Source organism: Centrocercus urophasianus, unplaced genomic scaffold (assembly GCF_019232065.1).
Source record: "Centrocercus urophasianus isolate 14NV4802_14NV808 unplaced genomic scaffold, USGS_Curo_1.0 seq_17, whole genome shotgun sequence".
In the NCBI taxonomy this organism is placed as follows: domain Eukaryota; kingdom Metazoa; phylum Chordata; class Aves; order Galliformes; family Phasianidae; genus Centrocercus; species Centrocercus urophasianus.
In genome coordinates this window covers 31212801-31232711 of record NW_024884722.1, presented here as the reverse complement: position 1 = coordinate 31232711, position 19911 = coordinate 31212801, and the positions used below count along the sequence as shown (strand labels likewise).

The 19911-nt window shown below is 37.5% G+C and overlaps 1 protein-coding gene across 3 annotated transcripts in view; it reads left to right on the top strand.

The window, feature by feature from the left end:
• The window catches only part of TSPAN14 (tetraspanin 14), a 37954-nt gene extending 20611 nt beyond the window's left edge, over positions 1 to 17343 (top strand). For all 3 annotated transcript variants that reach the window (XM_042818722.1, XM_042818721.1, XM_042818723.1), the window contains exons 3-9: positions 2454 to 2504; positions 6264 to 6410; positions 7228 to 7398; positions 10388 to 10513; positions 12103 to 12147; positions 12627 to 12746; positions 14500 to 17343. In XM_042818722.1, the coding sequence (XP_042674656.1) occupies positions 2454 to 2504; positions 6264 to 6410; positions 7228 to 7398; positions 10388 to 10513; positions 12103 to 12147; positions 12627 to 12746; positions 14500 to 14571 (732 nt within the window). In that variant the 3' untranslated portion in view covers positions 14572 to 17343. The remainder of the gene's footprint in view (positions 1 to 2453; positions 2505 to 6263; positions 6411 to 7227; positions 7399 to 10387; positions 10514 to 12102; positions 12148 to 12626; positions 12747 to 14499) is intronic.
• The last annotated feature ends 2568 nt before the right edge of the window (positions 17344 to 19911 follow it).

The window sequence follows — 19911 nt, the reverse complement described above, 5'->3', positions numbered from 1 at the left end:
GAAAAAGGCAGTTTAGTCTCCTACGGTAGGAGTCTGGTGATTTTGCCCTGAATGTAATGATGAAGGGCAAAATTTCTCTTCTGCTCTGGAGTATTCTTCCAAGCTCATTTTTGAGAAGTAAGAGAACTAGACTAGTATTGGTCTTAGCTTTTGCAGCTTAGGTTGCATTCCAGGAACTCCTGAAACAGCAAGGCTAGGCCAGAAACAGAAAAGAATCCACCTCTGGACTGTTTCCTGACCCCAACAGGATGAGTCAGGAAAGAGAGAAGGATAGGAAGGAAAGACTGTAAGCTACTGATTGCTCCAGTGTGAGTAGAGCTATGATGTCAGATAGGACTTACCAGGGCGTGGAAATTGTTTTCCTTGAGAGTAACATTTTGTGTGTATTGAAACTGAATTCATTGGGAATATATTCCCAGTACTTCTTATCAGAGCTCAAGACAGGCTGACGCAGTCAATTTGCATGTAAGGGTCCTATTGCATGAGCTATGTTCTGCTACAGTCTGGATAGGAAAAAAAAGGCAGTGCTGTGTACCGAGTTCATAGGGCAATCCTCACAGCATAATCTAAGGAGTCCCACTGCTTTGGGGCAGGCACTGCTTATGCTAAGCTGTCATTTGTGCTTGGAACTGGTGCTTTTCAATATCTTTATCAGTGAAATAGCATAAGAGATTGAGTGCACCTCTGTGAGTTTGAGGACGACACCAACCGGGGATGCAGTTGACACCATAGAAGGAAGGGGTAGCATCCAAAGGGACCTGGACAGGCTTGGAAACCAGGCCCTAAACCTGATATTTTTGTTTCGCGAGCAAAATTGTGATAATTGATTGCTCTTTGCTTAATTTGCTTTCTGTACTTCGGCCACTTCTAGTGAAAATTCTGAATTGCTTAAGACTAAGTTGAGATAAGTTCTAGATTTATCTATTTAGACTCTGCTAAGGCTAAGTTTGAGTGTTTTTTTTTTTTTTTTTGCCAGTAAACTCAACTTTTCTTGCAACTAGTTTGCCTAAATGGTCACAAATAATTTTGCAAAAATAGTGGTTTGTGGGACTGAACATTCTGTATCAAGAAATAAGAGCAGTGTTCGTGTTGACAGATGAGAATGAAGCAAGCTAATTAGAATGTACTTTAAAAGATACATAAGAATCTATTCCAGTTTAATTAGGATGGTAATTATAATGGAAGACAGCCAGTCTGCAAAGGACACCTGTTAAACAACATACGGAAATTTAACCTGCTTAGTGCTTCTTTGCTTATTTGTAACTCCTCCTGTACTGGATTAGTATCTTCCTGCATTGGGAGTGGATTTGTTTAGTTCACCTCTCTTCTTCACTGCCAATATATGACATGATGCATGCATGGATACAGCTCCTTCATCATGTCAGTAATTTAGATAGGATGATGTGAAGAACACTTGTAGCTCTTCTGGCTTTATCTGAGTGCGATTTCAGAGCCTGGGGACCATGAACCCAGCAATACATCAAATCTACATGGATTTCCTTGGGTGAATGTAACAAAGTCTCATTTTTGCTTCTTGTCTGTGCTACAGGGAATTGCCTGTAATGCCTGTTTAGTTACTGGAAGGTGCTGCATTTCCTGGCAGAAAGGATCCCTGTTTGAGGGTTGTTTTGGAGTGCTGGAATTTACTTTTTAATGTGCACGTAGACTTTGGGTGGGAGTGAAACAACCTCTTCCATATGGCTAAGGTAGACTTGTTCACAGCTGTAACAAGCTAGAATGTCATTTTAAGCATTTGGGTGTGTGTAGTGTTTTGTGCATGTGTGGAGGCAGGGGAGTAGTAACCTTGTCTAGAGAGGTAATTTTAGCTTGATTATTCCAAGTAGATGTTGGAGGCAAACAGCCTGAGGATAGTAAATAAAGGACAAAGGGTCTCATACTTCATGTGAGTGCAGTTGAGAAGTATTTACTATGCCAGCATTAGAATTAGTGTGGAGTTTGTCTGTTGTGCGTTATATTTGCTACTTGTTGAAGGTAAGAAGATGGACTAGCTAAATTCAAAGGACTTGAAAAAAGGTGAAGTGTTAGAAGAGAAGTTGTGTCTAATTAGGGAAGAAACTCATCTGACTCTTGCCACTGAGGTTATGAGAAGTTAAGCATGGCTACAGTCTGGGGTTGGCAATAGGTAATAACTAGAAAGTGAACTAGTGAAATAAATCTTTTGGAATCTAGTATGTGCTTCTCAAATAAATACGAGTAGTGAAATTCTAAAGACCGCTGAAAGAAGTTCTCACAATGCAGAAATTGAATAAAATAGAAGTGGTGCAGATTCTCTTTCATTGAATTTGACTCATAAGGAAGAATGTTCCATGAATGTTATCTTGGACAGCAGACAATGTTTACTCAAGGATAGTGCTACTGGCTAAGTGTTTGAGAATGCATTTTCTCGCTGATAAGTATATCTAATTTTTTTTATTATTATTATTTTTTTTTAGCTAGCTGGCATGGCATTCCTTGCAGCTGGACTGTGGGCATGGAGTGAAAAGGTAAGGGTAAAATGACTGGTATTACATTGTTTGGTGGCTGCCCTCTCCTGCCTCAGTGAAACAATTGATTTCCTCAGGAAGCAGTGGGGTTTAAATGTAGGACCAGGACTCAGGACCACGTTCAGATCTTCTAAATAGAAAGTAGTTGGAGTTTTATTCTTGCCCATTACTGGGTATTAGGCTGTGGCCCTTTAAGTTTATACTTCCTTATGGACTTGTAAGAGCAGGGTTTAAGGGAATTAAAAAGAAAATTTCATCTTTATGAGCAGTCCCTATGGGTTGTTTCTCTTTTGAAAGCATTTTTTCTAAAAATATGCTTGATTCTAATAAAAGGATGGGGGAAGATTATTAGTGTTTGGAAGGGATGAAAAAGATTTCTATAAAAAGAAAAAAATTAGCATGCATCTGTGAGATCATCTTTATGTAGTGTTCTCATTTTAAGGCCATCTGTTATCCACTTCCTGTGGAGTTATAGACCTGATTCTGTGAACCATAGAGAGGAAGAAAACTGGGGCAGCATGGCCCAACTCAGTTATACTTTCTTGCTTTTGTTTTGCTGAAGTTTCTTTCAGCTATGTAACTTCCACAACAGAGGGAAGGCTTTGGGCATGTATGTAATTCACATGTAATTCTATGTAATTCACATCTTACAAGAGACCATATAGGTGTGAAAATGAATGGTTTACCCCACTGTGAATGGTTGTAGAAGCATGGCTCACATTTGACTGCAAGCAGTAAGGAAAAAGTGACAGTGGTTTGCAGACTTATCTGCATTTTAATTGACAGTGCAGGGCACATGCCTTCACTCTGGAGCCATGCTACTGAGTAGGTACATTGTCACTGCCAGGATAGCATAACGTTTCCATAGAGCCTTTGTATCAATAAACTGACCATATAGTGAGGTTCTGGGTTTTATCTCCTGCTATAAAATGATGTTCTTTCTAATCCTTTATGGAAGGTGTGTTTCAGAAGGTGTCAAACTTAGCTTGAATTTGTTTTCTATAATGTTCATATGCTTTTCTCTGCTTCAGACTGTTGTGTAAAGAGGCACATATGATCTCTGTGGTTGGAAATGACTAGCTCAGTTTGCCAAATGACCTTTATGGTACACTAACATTACTGAAAATGAAAGCCTTGCTAAAATTTTTGACTTTTCCTGTCTTTATTTCTTGAATTTTGCCTGAACTGTTTCTACTGTCTGTTCTACAACTAAGAACTTAAAAGGTTTTCCTGTGTTCTTAAACTTCTGAATGACTCTTAAAAAATGCACGTTCTTTTTTCTTTTATGTCAGTTGCTTTGTGTGGACATTTTCATATTAATGCTGTTCTTTTGCAGTAGTGGATGTGTGTGTCAGTGTGGATCTGTTTACAGATAAGTTTCAGTGAACAATAGAAGGGAAGTAAAAGAAAAACATTCTAAAAGTTGCAGTGGTCAACCCAAAGGGAAACTAAAGGTAGTACAGAAGAGTTTTAAACATCCTGTCTCTTAGTGCAGCATGAAGTACATCGATCTTTTTAACTTCTTTGTTGTGGTTTTTTTTTTTTTTGTCATCAACTTTTCCATTACGAGTTTGATTCCTGAGTGTTCTTTTTATCTGGAGGTAAATGCTGTGTATCTCTGTGAGCTGATAACATCTCAATTTTGTGTCAAGTGTTGAAAGTAACTTATGTTAAAAAAAAAAAAAAAAAAAAAAAAAAGTTACTCACCCTGGCATACATTATCATGCTTATGAGTCAAATGCAGCATTTTTTTTTATCTAACTGGGCTACACTTATGATCTCTTAAGTGGTTCTTGTTATTTCAAGCAGTCATGTAGAAGTTGTTGCATAACATGTTAAGTTTACATTAATAAAGGCTGGATTGAAGTTAACATGTAGCCTGAGAGGTATTACAGAAGTCATCAAAAAAAAATGACTATAGGATTTAGGTATTAGAAACAAGATAAGCCTGAGTCATGTCAAAAAAAACTGGCATCAGTACAGGCTGAGTACTTATGCCAGTTCTAGGCCTTTCTAGGCTCACTGCCTAGAAAGCAGGTTTGGGAGTTAAAACATTGGCCTCCTGTCAGTCATTCAGCTGAATATCAGCAGTGTACCTTCAGGTCTAAGGCAACCATCTGCCTGCTGGGCTGTGTTAGCACTTGTGTGGCCAGCGGCTGGGGAAGGAGATTATTCCAACAGTATTCTTCATTCTGGAGGCTGTATCTGGGGCAGGAATGAAGGGAAGGTAGAGCTACCTGCTTGTTGAAAGAAATTTCCATATTTTTTCAAACAAATAACAATTCCACAAATCCCATTTGATGGCATTTCTTAACTCATCAGTGATATATTAAATTGCTGATTTTTGGTGGGGAGAGAGGGGTAAGTCTTAATAGCATCCTTCCATAGTCACTGGCAGAAGCATCCTTAGATGAATAAGGTGGGATGAAATAGTCCCTTGAATTGAATTGCTTATGACTGACCTCCTTCCTTCAGGATTTTTTACTTGGCATATTTCTTTAGACTGAGAATCTCCACACTAACAAGAGAACGTTGTAAATTTCAAATGTGAACTTGAAGAGACTGTTTTGAACCTAGGGTGAATAATAGACCCTAGTTCCTGTCTTATTGTCACAGTGTGCTTTGATCGGTGGAAGTTCTCTTCCAAGAGACGTCTGAGGAAAGCTTGAGTTCGGATGTGGGAAGTGGATAGCCAGAAACAGCTTTGAAACTTTCAGCATCCTGTTTGTATTGTGATTAGTTCCATAGCTTATTGCTTGCACAGAGATGCTGACTTAGTCTTGATGTGACTTCCCTGTTCGTAATATCTGAGGCAAGTGCTTCTGAGGCATGGATGTGATTGATTAGGTAGGACTCAAGTTCACCAGTAGGCCAGACATGATAGTTAGCTTTGAGGCTTCACGGATTGTAAGGATGATAATGTCACTGATTGGACTACTAGGAGTCTTTGCTTCCCAGGACTTTTTGAATGATGGGTAATCTCTAAACTGTGACCACTTCTTAATGGTTTATTTCAGCTCTTAGTGGCAAGCAGTGGCAAGGCAATTCTGATTTCTACTATCCAATTACGTTTTTTGTCCCTTCAGTCAGTTTTGATCTTAAAAGAAACAAAACAAGAACACCACATCTCTGCTGTCTTGCTATCACCAAATTAATGGGTCTGACAAGATGTGTTGTGAAAGAAGATCAACTCGTATGTATCATGAGTACATATCATGAATATCTTGAGAATACTATTACTCAGTGTCTTTCCATTAGCTGATGAAGTTTTTCAACGTTAACTTTACCTTTTAATGCTTTATTTCCAAAACACTATTTTTGTTAATTAAGTATGCAATTAAAAAGTGAGAGAATACCTTGGGCAAATTCTCTTTTCCTGATAGATATATTTCAAGTTAATATGCATTATTAGTTCTGTTGGCTCCAAATGATGTGGATACTCAGTGGTAGTGTTGAGCTTTTGGCACCATCTGGTGGAAGCTTGTTTGGCAAATAGACATAGGTAGTCTGAAACGTATGACTGCACTAGATTGCTCAGTAAGAGTCTATAGCTTTGAGTTGGCATTAATACTTGCTGGGATAAAGAAAAGTAATTTCATTAACAACCCTTTTGTGATCAAACCTTTCCAACCGGGTCTCAGTTTGCAAGCTGAAGGATTTGTAACCAATTAATTTGGGATCTTGTAAGAATCATCACAATTCCAAACAGGAAATAAAAAATGGCTGTAGTGGTCATATTTCTGTTACTCCATTTTTCAGGGTGTGTTATCTGACCTAACAAAGGTGACTGGTCTTCATGGTCTTGATCCAGTGGTGCTTGTCTTAGTCGTGGGAATCGTGATGTTTACTTTGGGATTTGCTGGCTGTGTGGGAGCTCTGAGAGAAAACATCTGCCTTCTGAAGTTTGTGAGTAACATCATTACATGTGTGAATCAATGTGTATGTGGAAGTATGAAACTATGAGTGAAGGAAAAAAAAAAAGTAATTTGTGGCGTGCAGTTTATTACAGTGCATATGGTGAGCTCAGTCCCTGACAAACTTCTTTAAGGGACAGAATAATAGATGTAAACTAAAGTATTTTAGCCCTGCGCCTAGAAAAAAAAGGATTTTTTTCATTCATTCTGCTAACGCAGCAATGTTTTTATGTATTTCAGATTGTAATGTAATTTAATACGTAATAGCATGAAGTGATGTTTCTGAAACATAGCTGGAATTTACTGAAAGGAGATCATGTTATGGCTTTGGGCAAACAAAATCGCTTAGGGGCTTAATCTCTTCTAAGTTTTTAGTGGGCAAAAATTGGGCACTTAAATGACTAACTAAAAGATCTGAAACATTTACTTTTGTATTGAGATGTCCTTTATTTAAATTCAGAAACAGTTAAGCAGGGCAAAAGAAATAATTAAAATGAGAACAGCTCACAGAATCCTGTGTTTTGCAGATTCTTATATATTAATATTCCAGCTGCTGTGTGTAATGACTGTAGATTAGTGCTTATTTTCACTTTTGACTTCACATAACCAAAATGAAAAGATAACTTCTAGGTTGGGTTTTGTTGGTTGTTTTTTTTTTTTTTTCCATTATATTCTCAATTAGCAGTCACTTCTTTTTATAGTATCTATACTGAGCAAGAGTTTTAACATGTCTTAATCTTTTCTGAATAGAATAGGGAATGCATTCAAAGGGATAAATATCTTCTAATTTGTGACTCTTTCTTCTACAGTTCTGTGGAACAATTGTATTTATATTTCTGTTGGAGCTGGCAGTGGCTGTTCTGGCTGTCTTGTTCCAGGACTGGGTGAGGGACAAAGTCAAGGAGTTCTTTGAGAATAACATTAAGTCCTATCGAGATGATATTGACCTCCAGAACCTCATTGATTCGCTACAGAAAATTGTAAGTACATTACCTGTCATTTTTCCTTTGTTTTCTGGGAGAATATGTAGTTAAGGAGGTTTTCCTCTTTCAGATTGATCATGGTCTTTAGCTAGTAGTGCCATGTGACAGTTGTGCTGTTCTGTTTCTTTACTGAGAGTGTCAGATATCATAGAATCATAGAATGGCCTGGGTTGAAAAGGACCACAATGACCATCTGGTTCCAACCCCCTGCTATGTGCAGGGTCGCCAACCAGCAGACCAGGCTGCCCAGAGCCACATCCAGCCTGGCCTTGAATGCCTCCAGGGATGGGGCATCCACAACCTCCTTGGGCAACCTGTTCCAGTGCCTCACCACCCTGTGGGTGAAAAACTTCCTCCTAATATCTCACCTAAACCTCCCCTGTCTCAGTTTAAGACCATTCCCCCTTGTCCTATCCCTATCCACCCTTGTAAACAGCTGTTCCCCCTCCTGTTCATGTGCTCCCTTTGAGTATTGGAAGGTCACAATGAGATCTCCCCAGAGCCTTCTCTTCTCCAAGCTAAACAAGACATCTGAGATACAGTGGTGTTCTAATTGTGAATGCCTTGACTTTTGCTGTTGAAATCATAGAATCATAGTTTCAGCCTGTTCCAGTACCTCACTACTCTTATTTTTTGTTCTTTTTTTTTTTTAAAAAAAAAGCTTCCTTAAATCCAATTTTAAACTCTCCTCTTCTAATTTAAAATTGTTTCCCCTTGTCCTATTGCAACAGACTCTGCTAAGGAGTCCGAACTCTTCATTCTTAGAGCCTCTTTTTAAATACTGAAAGGCTGCTATCAGGTCTTCCACGAACCTTCTCGTCTCCATTGGTTTTTGTGGGGCATGCTCTTTCAGATCCACATCTTTTCTGTACTGAGGACTCTGTGTCTGGATGCAGTATTCCAGGAGAGATCTCACCAGTGCAGGGTAGAGGGGCAGGATCACCTCCCTCGACCTGTTGACCATACTTGTTTTGGTGCAGTCCAGGATTAAGTTGGCTTTCTGGGCTACAAGGGCACATTGCTGTCTTATGTCCAGCTTAACATTCACAGGTCCCTCCAGGTCCTTTTCAGCAGGGCTATGCTCCATCCTTAAACATCCTGTACTGATACTGGGAGTTACCTATGACCTAGGTGCAAGACCTTGCACTTGGTTTTGTTGAGTCTCGTGAGGTTCACCTAGGCTTGCTGTTCAACCTGTCTAGGTCTCTTTGAACTGCATCCCATCCCTCACGTGTGTTGACTGCACCACACAGCTTAGTATCGTCTGGAAACTTGGTGAGGATGCACTCGTTCCCACTGTCAGTTGTCACTGATGTTCAAGATCACTGATCCAAGTACTGACCTCTGAGGATGCCACTTGCTCAGTGATCTCTATCTGAACATTGAGCCATTGATCACCGCTCTCTGGGTACAATCTTACAACCAGTTCTTCATCCATCTAACAGTCGACCCACCAAATCTGTATCTTTCCAAATTGGAGGGAAGGATATCATGGGGGACTGTGTCAAAGGCCTTATGAAGTCCAGATGATGACATCAGTGGTTCTTCTTTTGTCCTCTGCTACAATTATGTCACCATTAAAAAAAAACGATACTTTATCAGGTAGGACATGCCCTTGATGAAGCCACGCTTCTGAGAAGCGTCTCATCTGAAAGCAAAAAAGATTTTAAACTGTGGAAAGCTATTCTGTAGGTACTCAAGGAAGCCTGAAATAGTTGTATGCTCTTTTTGTCCTAAAATACTTAGCTGCTAAGAGAGGAGATTGCAAGGCCTGTTGCTAATAAGGGCTTGGTGGCTTTCAGTTAGATTATTTTGCATTCACACTCAAGAAACAATCAGTGAGGGTGATTTTTCTGATTTTTTTTAAATTTATGTCTGCATGTATGGAGAGAAATTGAGGAAGTACTTCACAAAGAGGTAAAATATTTCTTCTTTTTTTTTTTTTTTTTTTGTAAAAGAAGGTCACTTTTCTGTCTGTCTCCTATATTTTAGAAGATCATGCTTAAAAATCTGTGTTTACAGTTCACTTTGATAGCAAAACATGTTTTTATACTGTATACTGTATGGACTGTTGTATATTACCAGCAGCTGTACGTATTTGGTTATTTCACTCATGTGTTAACATAGTATGTGAAGCAGTCCTCTGACTTAAGCTTCCTGGATGGTTTTCAGTACTGCTTTCTTTGGTGTTTGGTACTAAGGGCAGCTTCTTGTAAGGCGATGCTGCTCCTAGCTGCTTCAAACATCAGTAATGTTAGAGATGCTAGGAAACTTCATGAGGTACCAGGAAAGTGTGTAATAAACCATTTTAAGTACACAAATTGTAGCACAGGTCAGTGAACTGCAAAACATAACTTAATGAGAAACCAACTTTCACCTGTTCTAGAACTTGAAAATTCTTTGAAATGTTTGGATTTCCCTGATCTGTAATTATGAAATTTACATTGCACTGTTTAGGTCAAGAAACTTAATGCGAAACAATCATAGAGCTGACTGAATGAATAAGGCTATGTCAGTTAATTCACATGGGTATGAAAATTTTCTCATTTGAAAGAAAATAAGTGTATTCACAGATGTTTTGATCCATTTTTCAGAGTGAACAAAGGGGGAAAAACTGATAGTTTTGTGAAGACTTAAAAGTGAAATCACAAAGTTAAAGAAATAGTTTTCCATATTTCTTTTGGATTTGGCTAACATGGATAACATCGGGTGGTTACATTTCAAGTGACAGTTTTTATGATGCTTCCAGTTGTGTTAGCATCTATTTCCAAGAACATTATGCCAAGTGGTGCTTTTTTTTCTTTGTTTTGTAGAGATGCTGTATTGATTATTCAGTTTGTTTTACTCTTGTGTTGCCATCGATTCCTTACAGCCATAAGGAATACACAACGTATAGGAAACTTGAGCAAATATTATTCCAGAGAGCTATTCAGTGAATACATTATCTATAAAATATCCCCACATAGCAGGTGTTTATCTCTTGCAGAACCATTGCTGTGGTGCCCAAGGCCCGGATGACTGGGATTTCAACATATACTTCAACTGCAGCAGTGAAAGCAAAAGTCGTGAGAAATGTGGTGTTCCATTCTCCTGTTGTATACCTGATCCTGCTGTAAGTTGTTTCCTGGTTTGGTATCCTTCTGTTATTGAAGAGTTACGACAGGAAGTACTTCCTGAATATGGTGTGACACATAGGGCTTAAAGAAGTCTTCTAAATATCAAAAATTATTATTAATGGCCAAATTCTGTTTTTGTTACTGCTCTGTTCTTTCTAGAGGATAGAATAGATGTGTCAGCCTCTTATACAGCTGAAAACTGTATGTCATGAGGAATTCAGAAGGTGTTTTTACATGATTGAAGTCTGTGAACATTGGCTGTTGATACTGTTTTATTCCCGAGGCCTTGATTTCAAGCTCTGTCATCTACTGTTGAAGCAGCACATGTGCCCCTCTTAGAGCTGCTGTACAGCACCCCTCTGCCTGACAAGCAGGAGTTACTGTCCTTGCTCATGCCTTTGGTTATAAGCAACTGGTGAAGTGCTCATACACAGACTGAGGTGGAAGTGTCTGAGTCAATTCTTGGCTTTTGGCAATTCTTAGGTACTCAATGGTTAGATCTGCTTATGAAGCTGTAGGAATCTGATCCTTGCAATGGAAGCAGAAACAGACACAAATTAATGCTATGTAGTAGTTGTTGCTCAGGTCAACTCAGCAATCCTCACCTAAGGGAGATAACCATGGTAGGTTGTTTGTAACCTACCTTGGAAGTAAGCCAGGTAAGGCTTTTGATCATGGAGTCAGCCAAAGAAAGATTTTGTCAGGAAAGTATTCCAAGTTCAGATTCTCTGGTAACTCTTATTTTAATTCAGAACTGTGCTATTTCACTGTGGTCTTTTCTGTTGCTGATGTTATACTTGGAGATATTGTTAAATGTAAACTTCTTTAATTTGCCATTCTCTTCTGAGCATTTTGATATAATTCACTACATACTGTAAGCAATTCTGTAATTATGCAGTAAATAGGTTTGATTAGTCTCATAGGGAAAGGAAACAAAAGCATCATAAAAGAAGCATCTTTGGAGCTTAATACTGGGCTTTGTGGAATTGGAATCTGGAAGGTGTTTGTGGTGTTTGAGACATAACTGGAACTTTTTTTTGTCTACGGTAGTTTTATCTCGAAGCTGGATTTTGTGAGACTGATTTATCAACTGTAAAGACACTCTAGTAGCTTGCAGCTATCTATCTGGTACTGGTATTCACGAACAAGGATAACCACATGAAATGATGGAGTAGTAAGGAATATTTTTTTTACTACAAAAATCAGTGTGGTACCTTTGTTATCTCAGCATTTAGGCATTATGTGAAAGAGATAAAATGATATCGATCTTGGAAGTACAGATGTTTTGTCTGAAGGCTGTCGGTACAGCTGTTAAATGTCATGTTCAGTAGTCCTTGCTGGATGAAAGCCAATGAGAGAAGCTGGAAATTGTAGTGGAGGATGCTTACTTTCCAATTTACCTTCTGTCCACTTGGACATTATACCTTTCTGGTGTTCTGATGCTTTGCTATGTTATTTTTACTGAAATGTTCTCTAAAAGAGCTGTTTTGTGCAGTACTAATTTGTTTGTGAATTTAAGACAGAACTTAGTGTGAAAAGAAGCAAGCAGAATTCAACTGATATATTTTTAATCCTTGTTTTTCAGCAAAAAGTTGTGAATACACAGTGTGGCTATGATGTCAGAAAAAAGGTATGGTGCTAGGACCTTTGTCTATCCTGCTTTCTGTGTAGATAATAATAATAATAATAAAAAAGGAAAATACTTAAGTCAGCACAGACAGTGCTGCATCCTGCTATTAGTAAAGAATGGCAGAGTTTTTCTTCTATTCAGAGCTGAGAAAGTGGAAAAAAATAACAGGACAGTTAAAGGAAAAGTCCCATTTGAAAAGGGGGCATGACTTCCATTTTGAGTGTCTGTATTAGTTCTAGTATACAATTTCTGAATTCCACTTTCTACTAATTCTGAAGTATTCTAATGATAGGAATTGTAGGAAGATACTAATGTCCTGACATCCTTTGAGTTAATTTGGGCATGTCTGTGTATTTCTGAAATTCAGTTTCAAATATTACTGCATATCTAACAAATTTTACTATATCCCTTCATACATGACTTGACTGTTACAATGAACTTGAGCTGAAAAGTGATGTTCTTGAATTCTTCTCATTCAGAGCAAGAATCAGTGGGATGATCAGATATTCATCAAAGGTTGTATCGTTGCTCTGGAAGCTTGGTTGCCTCGAAATATCTACGTTGTTGCAGGTGTCTTCATAGCTATCTCACTGCTACAGGTTAGTTGCTTTTGTTATTGTTTTTTTTTTCTTGGGTATGAGGGCAGGGTAACAAAGCATTTGTAGAGACTTAGGTTGAAGTTGAGGTCGGTTGATTTCCTTATGCCAAAACTATATTTTTCCAAGAAACGAAGGTCATAATAAAAATATAATTGTAGAGTATATTATGATACATCATAATTATATATTTTACTGTGTATGAACATAACAACGTACTATTCTATTTTTATATAAATATGATGTAATTTTATTTCGGTATATCAGGTGGGAGAGGAGATCTGGCAGTCTGCTTGGTGTAGATCAGAACTACAGCCTTATAGCACAAACGGGAAAAAAAAAAAACAAACCTGAAATGCCATTTTATTTTTCATGCTAAGACTCCCATTCAGCATACTTCAGCATACTGAGCAAATATACAGCATACTGATCAAGAATAGAAGAGCAGAGTAGCTGGTGAAGAAGTTGCAAATATGGTATTAGCGGAACTGTGGTAGAGTTCTTCTGACTTGTTACAGTACCTTTTCTGTGCTTGATGCAACAAAGAGAATGAATCAAAATTCTCAGTAGAACATATCAAATTCCTTCTTTCAAGATGGTTTTCACTTTCATTGTGGCAGTTGTCTATACTTACCTCGACTGCTTTCTTGTACTACTTGTCTGGGAAATAACCAAGTTGTAAATTTACTAGAAAACATTTTCCATTTAACTGAAAATTTAAGTGTAATTCTAGCGAAATAACTTTCGCCAACTAGAAAAATACTGGTATTTCATCAGTATCTATTGGTTACTGCTTCCCGTGCCTTTATAGAGCAACCCTGACCTGAGAATACTCCTTCTAGTTAAGAGGATTTTCAAGATACCAAGTGTAATCTTTTGTCAGCGTGTTGACTTCAATTTGATGATGTTCTTATTCATATTGTGAGTCTGTGACACTGCCTTCATGTCACAGTTTTCAAATTGAATATGTCGTGGCATTAAGTTATTTCATAGTGGAACTAAAAATCAGACACAGTGTCTACTTCTAGAACAAATCTTCTGGCTTTTCCAGAACTTCACCACATTATGTTGTTATTTTTTTAAGAGTGTTCTAGGAAATGTGCTGAGTTATGAATCAATCTACAATTTTTAAAGAAAATTTCCCAGAAAACTTGAATGAATGATATTTTCCAAGTTGATAAATGTCCCAGTGATGTGGGGCTTCTCTAGTTGTTATTAGACAAGAGTTTCACTTCATTACAGGCTATTGCACGTTCCACAAAAAAGAAAATAAATCACAAATCTGACCGGATTAACCAGAGTTATGGAACGATTTGACTGACTTCAAATTTTTCTGTTGCTAAAACTGAGTTTTATGAGACCCAAGTAAACTTGGCTAAGTTTCTTCCACCTGTAGGATGTCTAGAGATGGAATATTATTTTGAGCACTTCTGAAGCATTGCATAAATCATCTTTTTCTTATCAGTTACATCTTCTACTAGATTCTGCTGCTTCTTTACTGTTTAGTAATAGCTGTGCTCTAACAGATGATCTTAGCTATGAAGTGGTGTCTGAGCCTGCAGATGCTTCATCAATGCATTGTTATTCACAATAGAGTAGTTGCATTGACTGAAGTGCATTGAACACACAAGCTGGTTCTTATTCTGCAATAATGGATAATGGTAATAGGCTCTATGTCTCAGAATCTACTTGCAGACTGGTACATAGCACGTATTACATTTCACACTTTTTTTTTTTGTTCTTTTTTTCTTTTTAGATTTTTGGAATTTTCCTAGCCAGGACATTGATTTCTGATATTGAAGCTGTAAAAGCAGGCAATGCCTTCTGAATATAAAATCGAACATATGTTGCAAAAAGTATATCTTACTATTCTTGGTCAGACATGAAAGTGGAAAGAAATGCGCAGACCATGAAATACTCCTGGTGTTACCTGCTCATGGGTTTTGCTTCAAGCTGGTACAAAAAAGAATCTGCAGCTCATCCGTCTGCCTTTTTTCTTATGAGACAACTCAGTGCATCAGAATTGATCTCTGGTGAGGAAGAAATGGAAGTTTCCCAAGTTGTCAGAACTGATTTTAAACTTGTAGGAAGGAGCAATGGAACTGCTTTAAGCTCCTTCCTTGAAGAATTACATGAAGATTGTTTTGATTTTACTCTGAACTATCATCGCTTTCAGTGTTATAATCTCTTCAGAAGGCCTGCTGATCTCTTAAGAATACTGAAAAGGTTGTAGTCTCTACAGTAGACTCATGCAGTCAGTTGGGCAAGTTGACCACCAACTGTCATCATGGTGGTATTGGAAATGGAAGCAAATATCACAAATTTTCCAGTTCTTTTGTTCTCGGTTGTGCAGAAATAGGGGGTATTTCTCTTTGACTAGGAATGAAGCAGAAGCAGAAACTTATGTTCAGCCTTGGATAGCTTGAGTAACCCAAGCAGTTATGAAAATGCATGATGGGAGAAGTCTGACTCTATAGTATTATATGTTAGCAATCTCCATTTCAGGCAAGGGAATGTGAATCCCTAGTGCTGTTTCCTGTCTGGAAAAAATGTAAATAGTCTTTATTTATAGAAAAAGGAAAAAACTCTTTAAAAATGTGTAGCTTTTTACTGTTTAGTGCTATTTTTTTAAGAAGTGCTGCCCACAGAATTTTGGAAGTGCAGTTTGTTTCAGTAGTTAGCAAGCATGCTAATGCTAGCTTTCGACTTGTTTTCCTTTCCTCTGGTTTCTTTGCTATGCTGATCATTACAAGCCCTAATTGCTAGTATCAAAGTTGATGAAAACATTCAGATTCAGCGTTAATCACTACTGGCTTTTTTTTTTTTATTATCAGAAAGTCTGCACTTAGTAGAACACTAGCTTTTGAATTTTTTATGAATCTTCTATAAAGTTACTAAATCATCAGTTCTGTTTGTCTTCTAATCCATGGTTCAAATGCCAATCACAGCGTGCTGACAAGAACCATTTCTTCACAGTTTCTTCTTATGGTATCAAACCGAAGTACTTCTACTGAAATGACTTCTGTGGGTTTTTACTGTTTTTACTTTTTCCGGAAGAAAACTGAACTCTTCTTCCCATCCTTTTTTTCCTGAAGTTCAGTAAGATGGCCAGTCTTGTCTGAAAGTCTTTGGATTAGGACTGCAGTGGCTGCAGAAGCACGGCCACACCTGGCATACTATTTTAATCTGTCAAAGATGGATGTGTATGGATGAAAACATCTAGGAAGTAGTTGTTGGTTTTACAGTAGGCTGTATAACTAACAGTGTTTACTGCTTCCAGTGGCACCCGTTTTTTCAGGGAGAGCAGATTTTTTTTTTTTTTTTTTTTTTACAGTGCCTGAGAGTGTAAATTTTAAAGAAGTATATATTTTTCTAATGATATTTTACTACATGTAGTCTGTGTGAAGAACTTGATAGTTGTATTTCCAAAGCCTATGGCCTTCTTAGGAAACCAAACTCCTAAATCTTTCAATTCCATTTTTGTATTACGCATGTATTAATGAATGTTTCACTGGCAGAAGCTGACTTGCAGTAAGAATCTTTGTGTTGCTTGTCCAGATGTTCTTGTAGCTCTTTACCCTGTGAAACACTTCGCAGGCCATGCTGTACTTCTCATGTATATTTCAATGCAGCTTTATAGTTCTTTTTCTGGCTAGTGATTGAGACAGAAGAGGACAAAGAAGCTTGTCTCAAGTTGGCTGATTTCCTTAGAACAGAGAACAGTCCAATATTATTCGTCTGGAAAACCTGTAAGTAAAATCTATAGAAGTGCACTGTGATACTTCTTTAGCTTCATTATGCAACAAGGGAAAAATAGCTGTAGATCAATGAAGCAAGGGCAAGATGCATTTCTTCTGCAGAGCCTTGAATTTGTGGTCTGTATTACCTTTTTGTTGAATGTAGTTCATTAGGAGCAGCCAAACATTTGCTGCAGTTAGTGCTACTTTGCAAGCAACAAAGCAGTGTTTTGTAACTTTTTGTAACGTTTGCTTTTAACTTTGGTGCTCGAAACTATTAAAACCAGCTTGCTCTGTTCTGTGTAATAATCTGATGTATATAAGATTGGAGAATACTTCCTGTTGTAACTTTCTGTTTGTAAAACATCATATTGAAAATTGCATCATGGAGTACATTTCACTGTGCCATTTTTTTGACACAAGGCACGTAGTGCTGGGAAGTTGTTTCAAGAGTTGATGAAAATCATCATGACTTCAACAAGGTCAATAATGAAGTTCACACACTGAAGTTAGCTGCCACCAAGGGCCTGTTCCATCCATCAGAGTTCCACTGTCTGCAGATCCTTGCCAAGATGCCTGAAGACAAATGAATACTTGATTTCTTTTGGTTTTTCGATATTCTGATTTGTATGCAAAGCAGAATTTAATCAGCGTTGTCTTTCTACAGTTTGTTCTTACTGGCCTTGGCCATGTTAACACCAGCTTTGTAGTATCAATACTCTCTGGAATCTTTTGGAACTGAGAATCTTTTGGAATCTTTTGGAACTTTTTCAACCTATCTGAGGCTCTTTACATTCATGAACATTTCTGTTTTCACCATGGATAAACTTCTCTGCATTTATTCAGTAAAATTTTTAAAATCCTGTGGCTGTAGGCTGTTTTACCTCTGAGCATTTAAACCACCACCCTTGATGGTGGTACATGTGGCTACTGTAATTTCAGACTCGGAATGGGAATACTTTCTTACCATTTTGTACTTGCAGTTTTATTTAGCACCTTTTGTATGGACTCACAGTGACTTCATGCCTAACCATTTAGCTTATGGTTTAAACAAGTCTTGTCAGAATAAGCAGTTGAGTGTGAGCCTGCTCTAAAGCCCCGAAGGAGAAGCAAATCAACGGTTTTGCAGGGATAGGTTTGATAAATTGATGATGTTGAGATTTTTATTGGTTGCATTTGGAACAACTCCACAAACACTACGACAAAAGTAAGGTTTTTAATGAAGATACCAAATACGAGTTCAGACTTGAATAACTGGACTGAGCGAAGGGAACTTTTCAACATGTGATTGTTTTTATTTATCAGGAATGAGCACAATATATTTCTGTGACGCAATGCTTTTATTTCTCAATTGGTTCTGACAACACAACTGCTCTTGTTTCTTATGCGTGTTTGAACACTTAGTTTGTTTACAAAAAGGAGGATGAATATGAGCACAGATGAGAGTGCAGTGACCAAAGAAACATCAGTCACCTCTTAAAAGTCTGAATATTACTTGCCAAGGGGGTCTTTATTTCTGTTGACTCTTGTACAGTGCCATGTGGATAGATTTATACCTCAAGTACATTGAGGTTCATGTGGCAATTGGTTTATATATAGCATTACCTTGCTTTTTTGTCTCTTCACTCTATCCTTTCCTTTTCCTTCCTATACTGCCTGTGGGTTTTCATGCAGTTTGAATGTTTATCCTGTGTAAGGGGAGATCCTGTTTCTTCTGAGATGGCTTTTCTGAGTGACTTTTGGTGTGTGTGTATATATATGTATATATATATAATTTTTTTTTCTCAAGCCTTACATTTGATTAAATAAAATAAATGTTTTGTACTGCTGGAATTTGTTTTCTAAAATATTGCTTGCAATCACTACTGCTATTATTATTATCCTCTGTGAGGTAAAGGTGTGCTAATACTTAAGGTTTTTTTTTTTTTTTTTTACTCAACATAATTCTTGATATTTTTTTTCCAGTCTTGACTGATGAATTATAGGTGACCTGTGTGCTTTTCTCTTCACTGTTAATGGAAAGCCATGCAAAAAATGCAAGTTGAAAGTCAGTTCGCAGAGAAACAGTTATGCAATCTGCAGATATTTAAAAAAAAAAAACAACAAGTTATAAACTGATGTTTGTACTGTGATGACCACTAGTCTAGGTGTCACTCGGTTAATTACTGAGAGTCAAGTTTGTTCTACCTGAGCAATGGTCCTGAAATCATTGAGTGCAGAAGGGAAGTAACTTAACAGGTGTGAACATGAGGTTTACTTGATAATTTGGTGTGTCTGTATTGACCGTTTTGACTTTAAAACGTTAAAACAAAAACTTGCTTTGAATTTTAGAAAGATCAGAAACATTTAGCCAATAGATAATGGATTTATTGTTCATTTATCTAGGATAAGTGCTGTAGAATGTTAAGGCTGGATCATTTCTGTTAAAAATGGCAACCTTAGTGTTGGCTGCTAGAGGTGTGTGTGTGTATATAGAAGATTAAAAAAAAAAAAAAAAAAAAAAAAAAAAAAAAAAAAAACTTGTAATAATCCTGCTATATTCTGTCTTAATGCTATCAAGTGAATTGTCTGGAGTGGTTTTATGAAGTTCCCTTTCTTAGTGGAGAATATCTTAGTGGAGATACCTTTCTGAAATGCCAGTCATCTTCAAATCTTCACCCATGCCCACAACTGACTGGCTTTAATTTGTGTCTTGTCCAAGTACTGTCTGGACTGCGTATAATTCCAGATTATATTAGTTGTATCTCTGAACACAGGATGATGTTGTCCTCATGTGCTTAGCAGTACAGTTTGTTATATTAGTAGGTAAAAACTCAGATGACTTCTAAAGCAGAAATTAAAAGGAGGAAGAGGAGAGGGAGTTGGTTTGAAGGTACAGCTTTGTGGATGGTTGTGAGATTTCCAGTTAACAATAGGGTACACGGTTACATTCATAACGTGCAGGAGCTGAATTGGTACTGATCAGCCCATTGCTTTGTTTAATCAGTGGCTCACATCTAAACTAAATTTTGATTGCTTTGGGTTGTATGATCCAAGCTTTAGATTTTTATAATAATTTTCAAATCACCATGGTTTGGAAACACTTAAAGTAAAAATTGTGTTACTCTGATTTCAGAATGTGATGCAACTTAAATTGCAAAGGTGGTAATTGCCTGTTGGTTCTCACATAAGCAAGAGTGTTTGTAAACATTGACAGAATTTATTCCTACTGCATGTGTTGGTAGCTCAGTGAAGAACAGCAGTAATAAAGATATCTGTAGGTCAAATCATTTTATGTACAGTTTGAAAAGCAGGGGTTGTACCTGGTCTTTAATAGCATCAGTGCAGCAGGATGACAAATGTAAAGTGGCATTGGCAGAGCTGGCATCTTATCACATTTGCTTCAGAAATAGCATTGCTCTGTAGAGGAACTGCTCAGGAGTGCTCTGTAG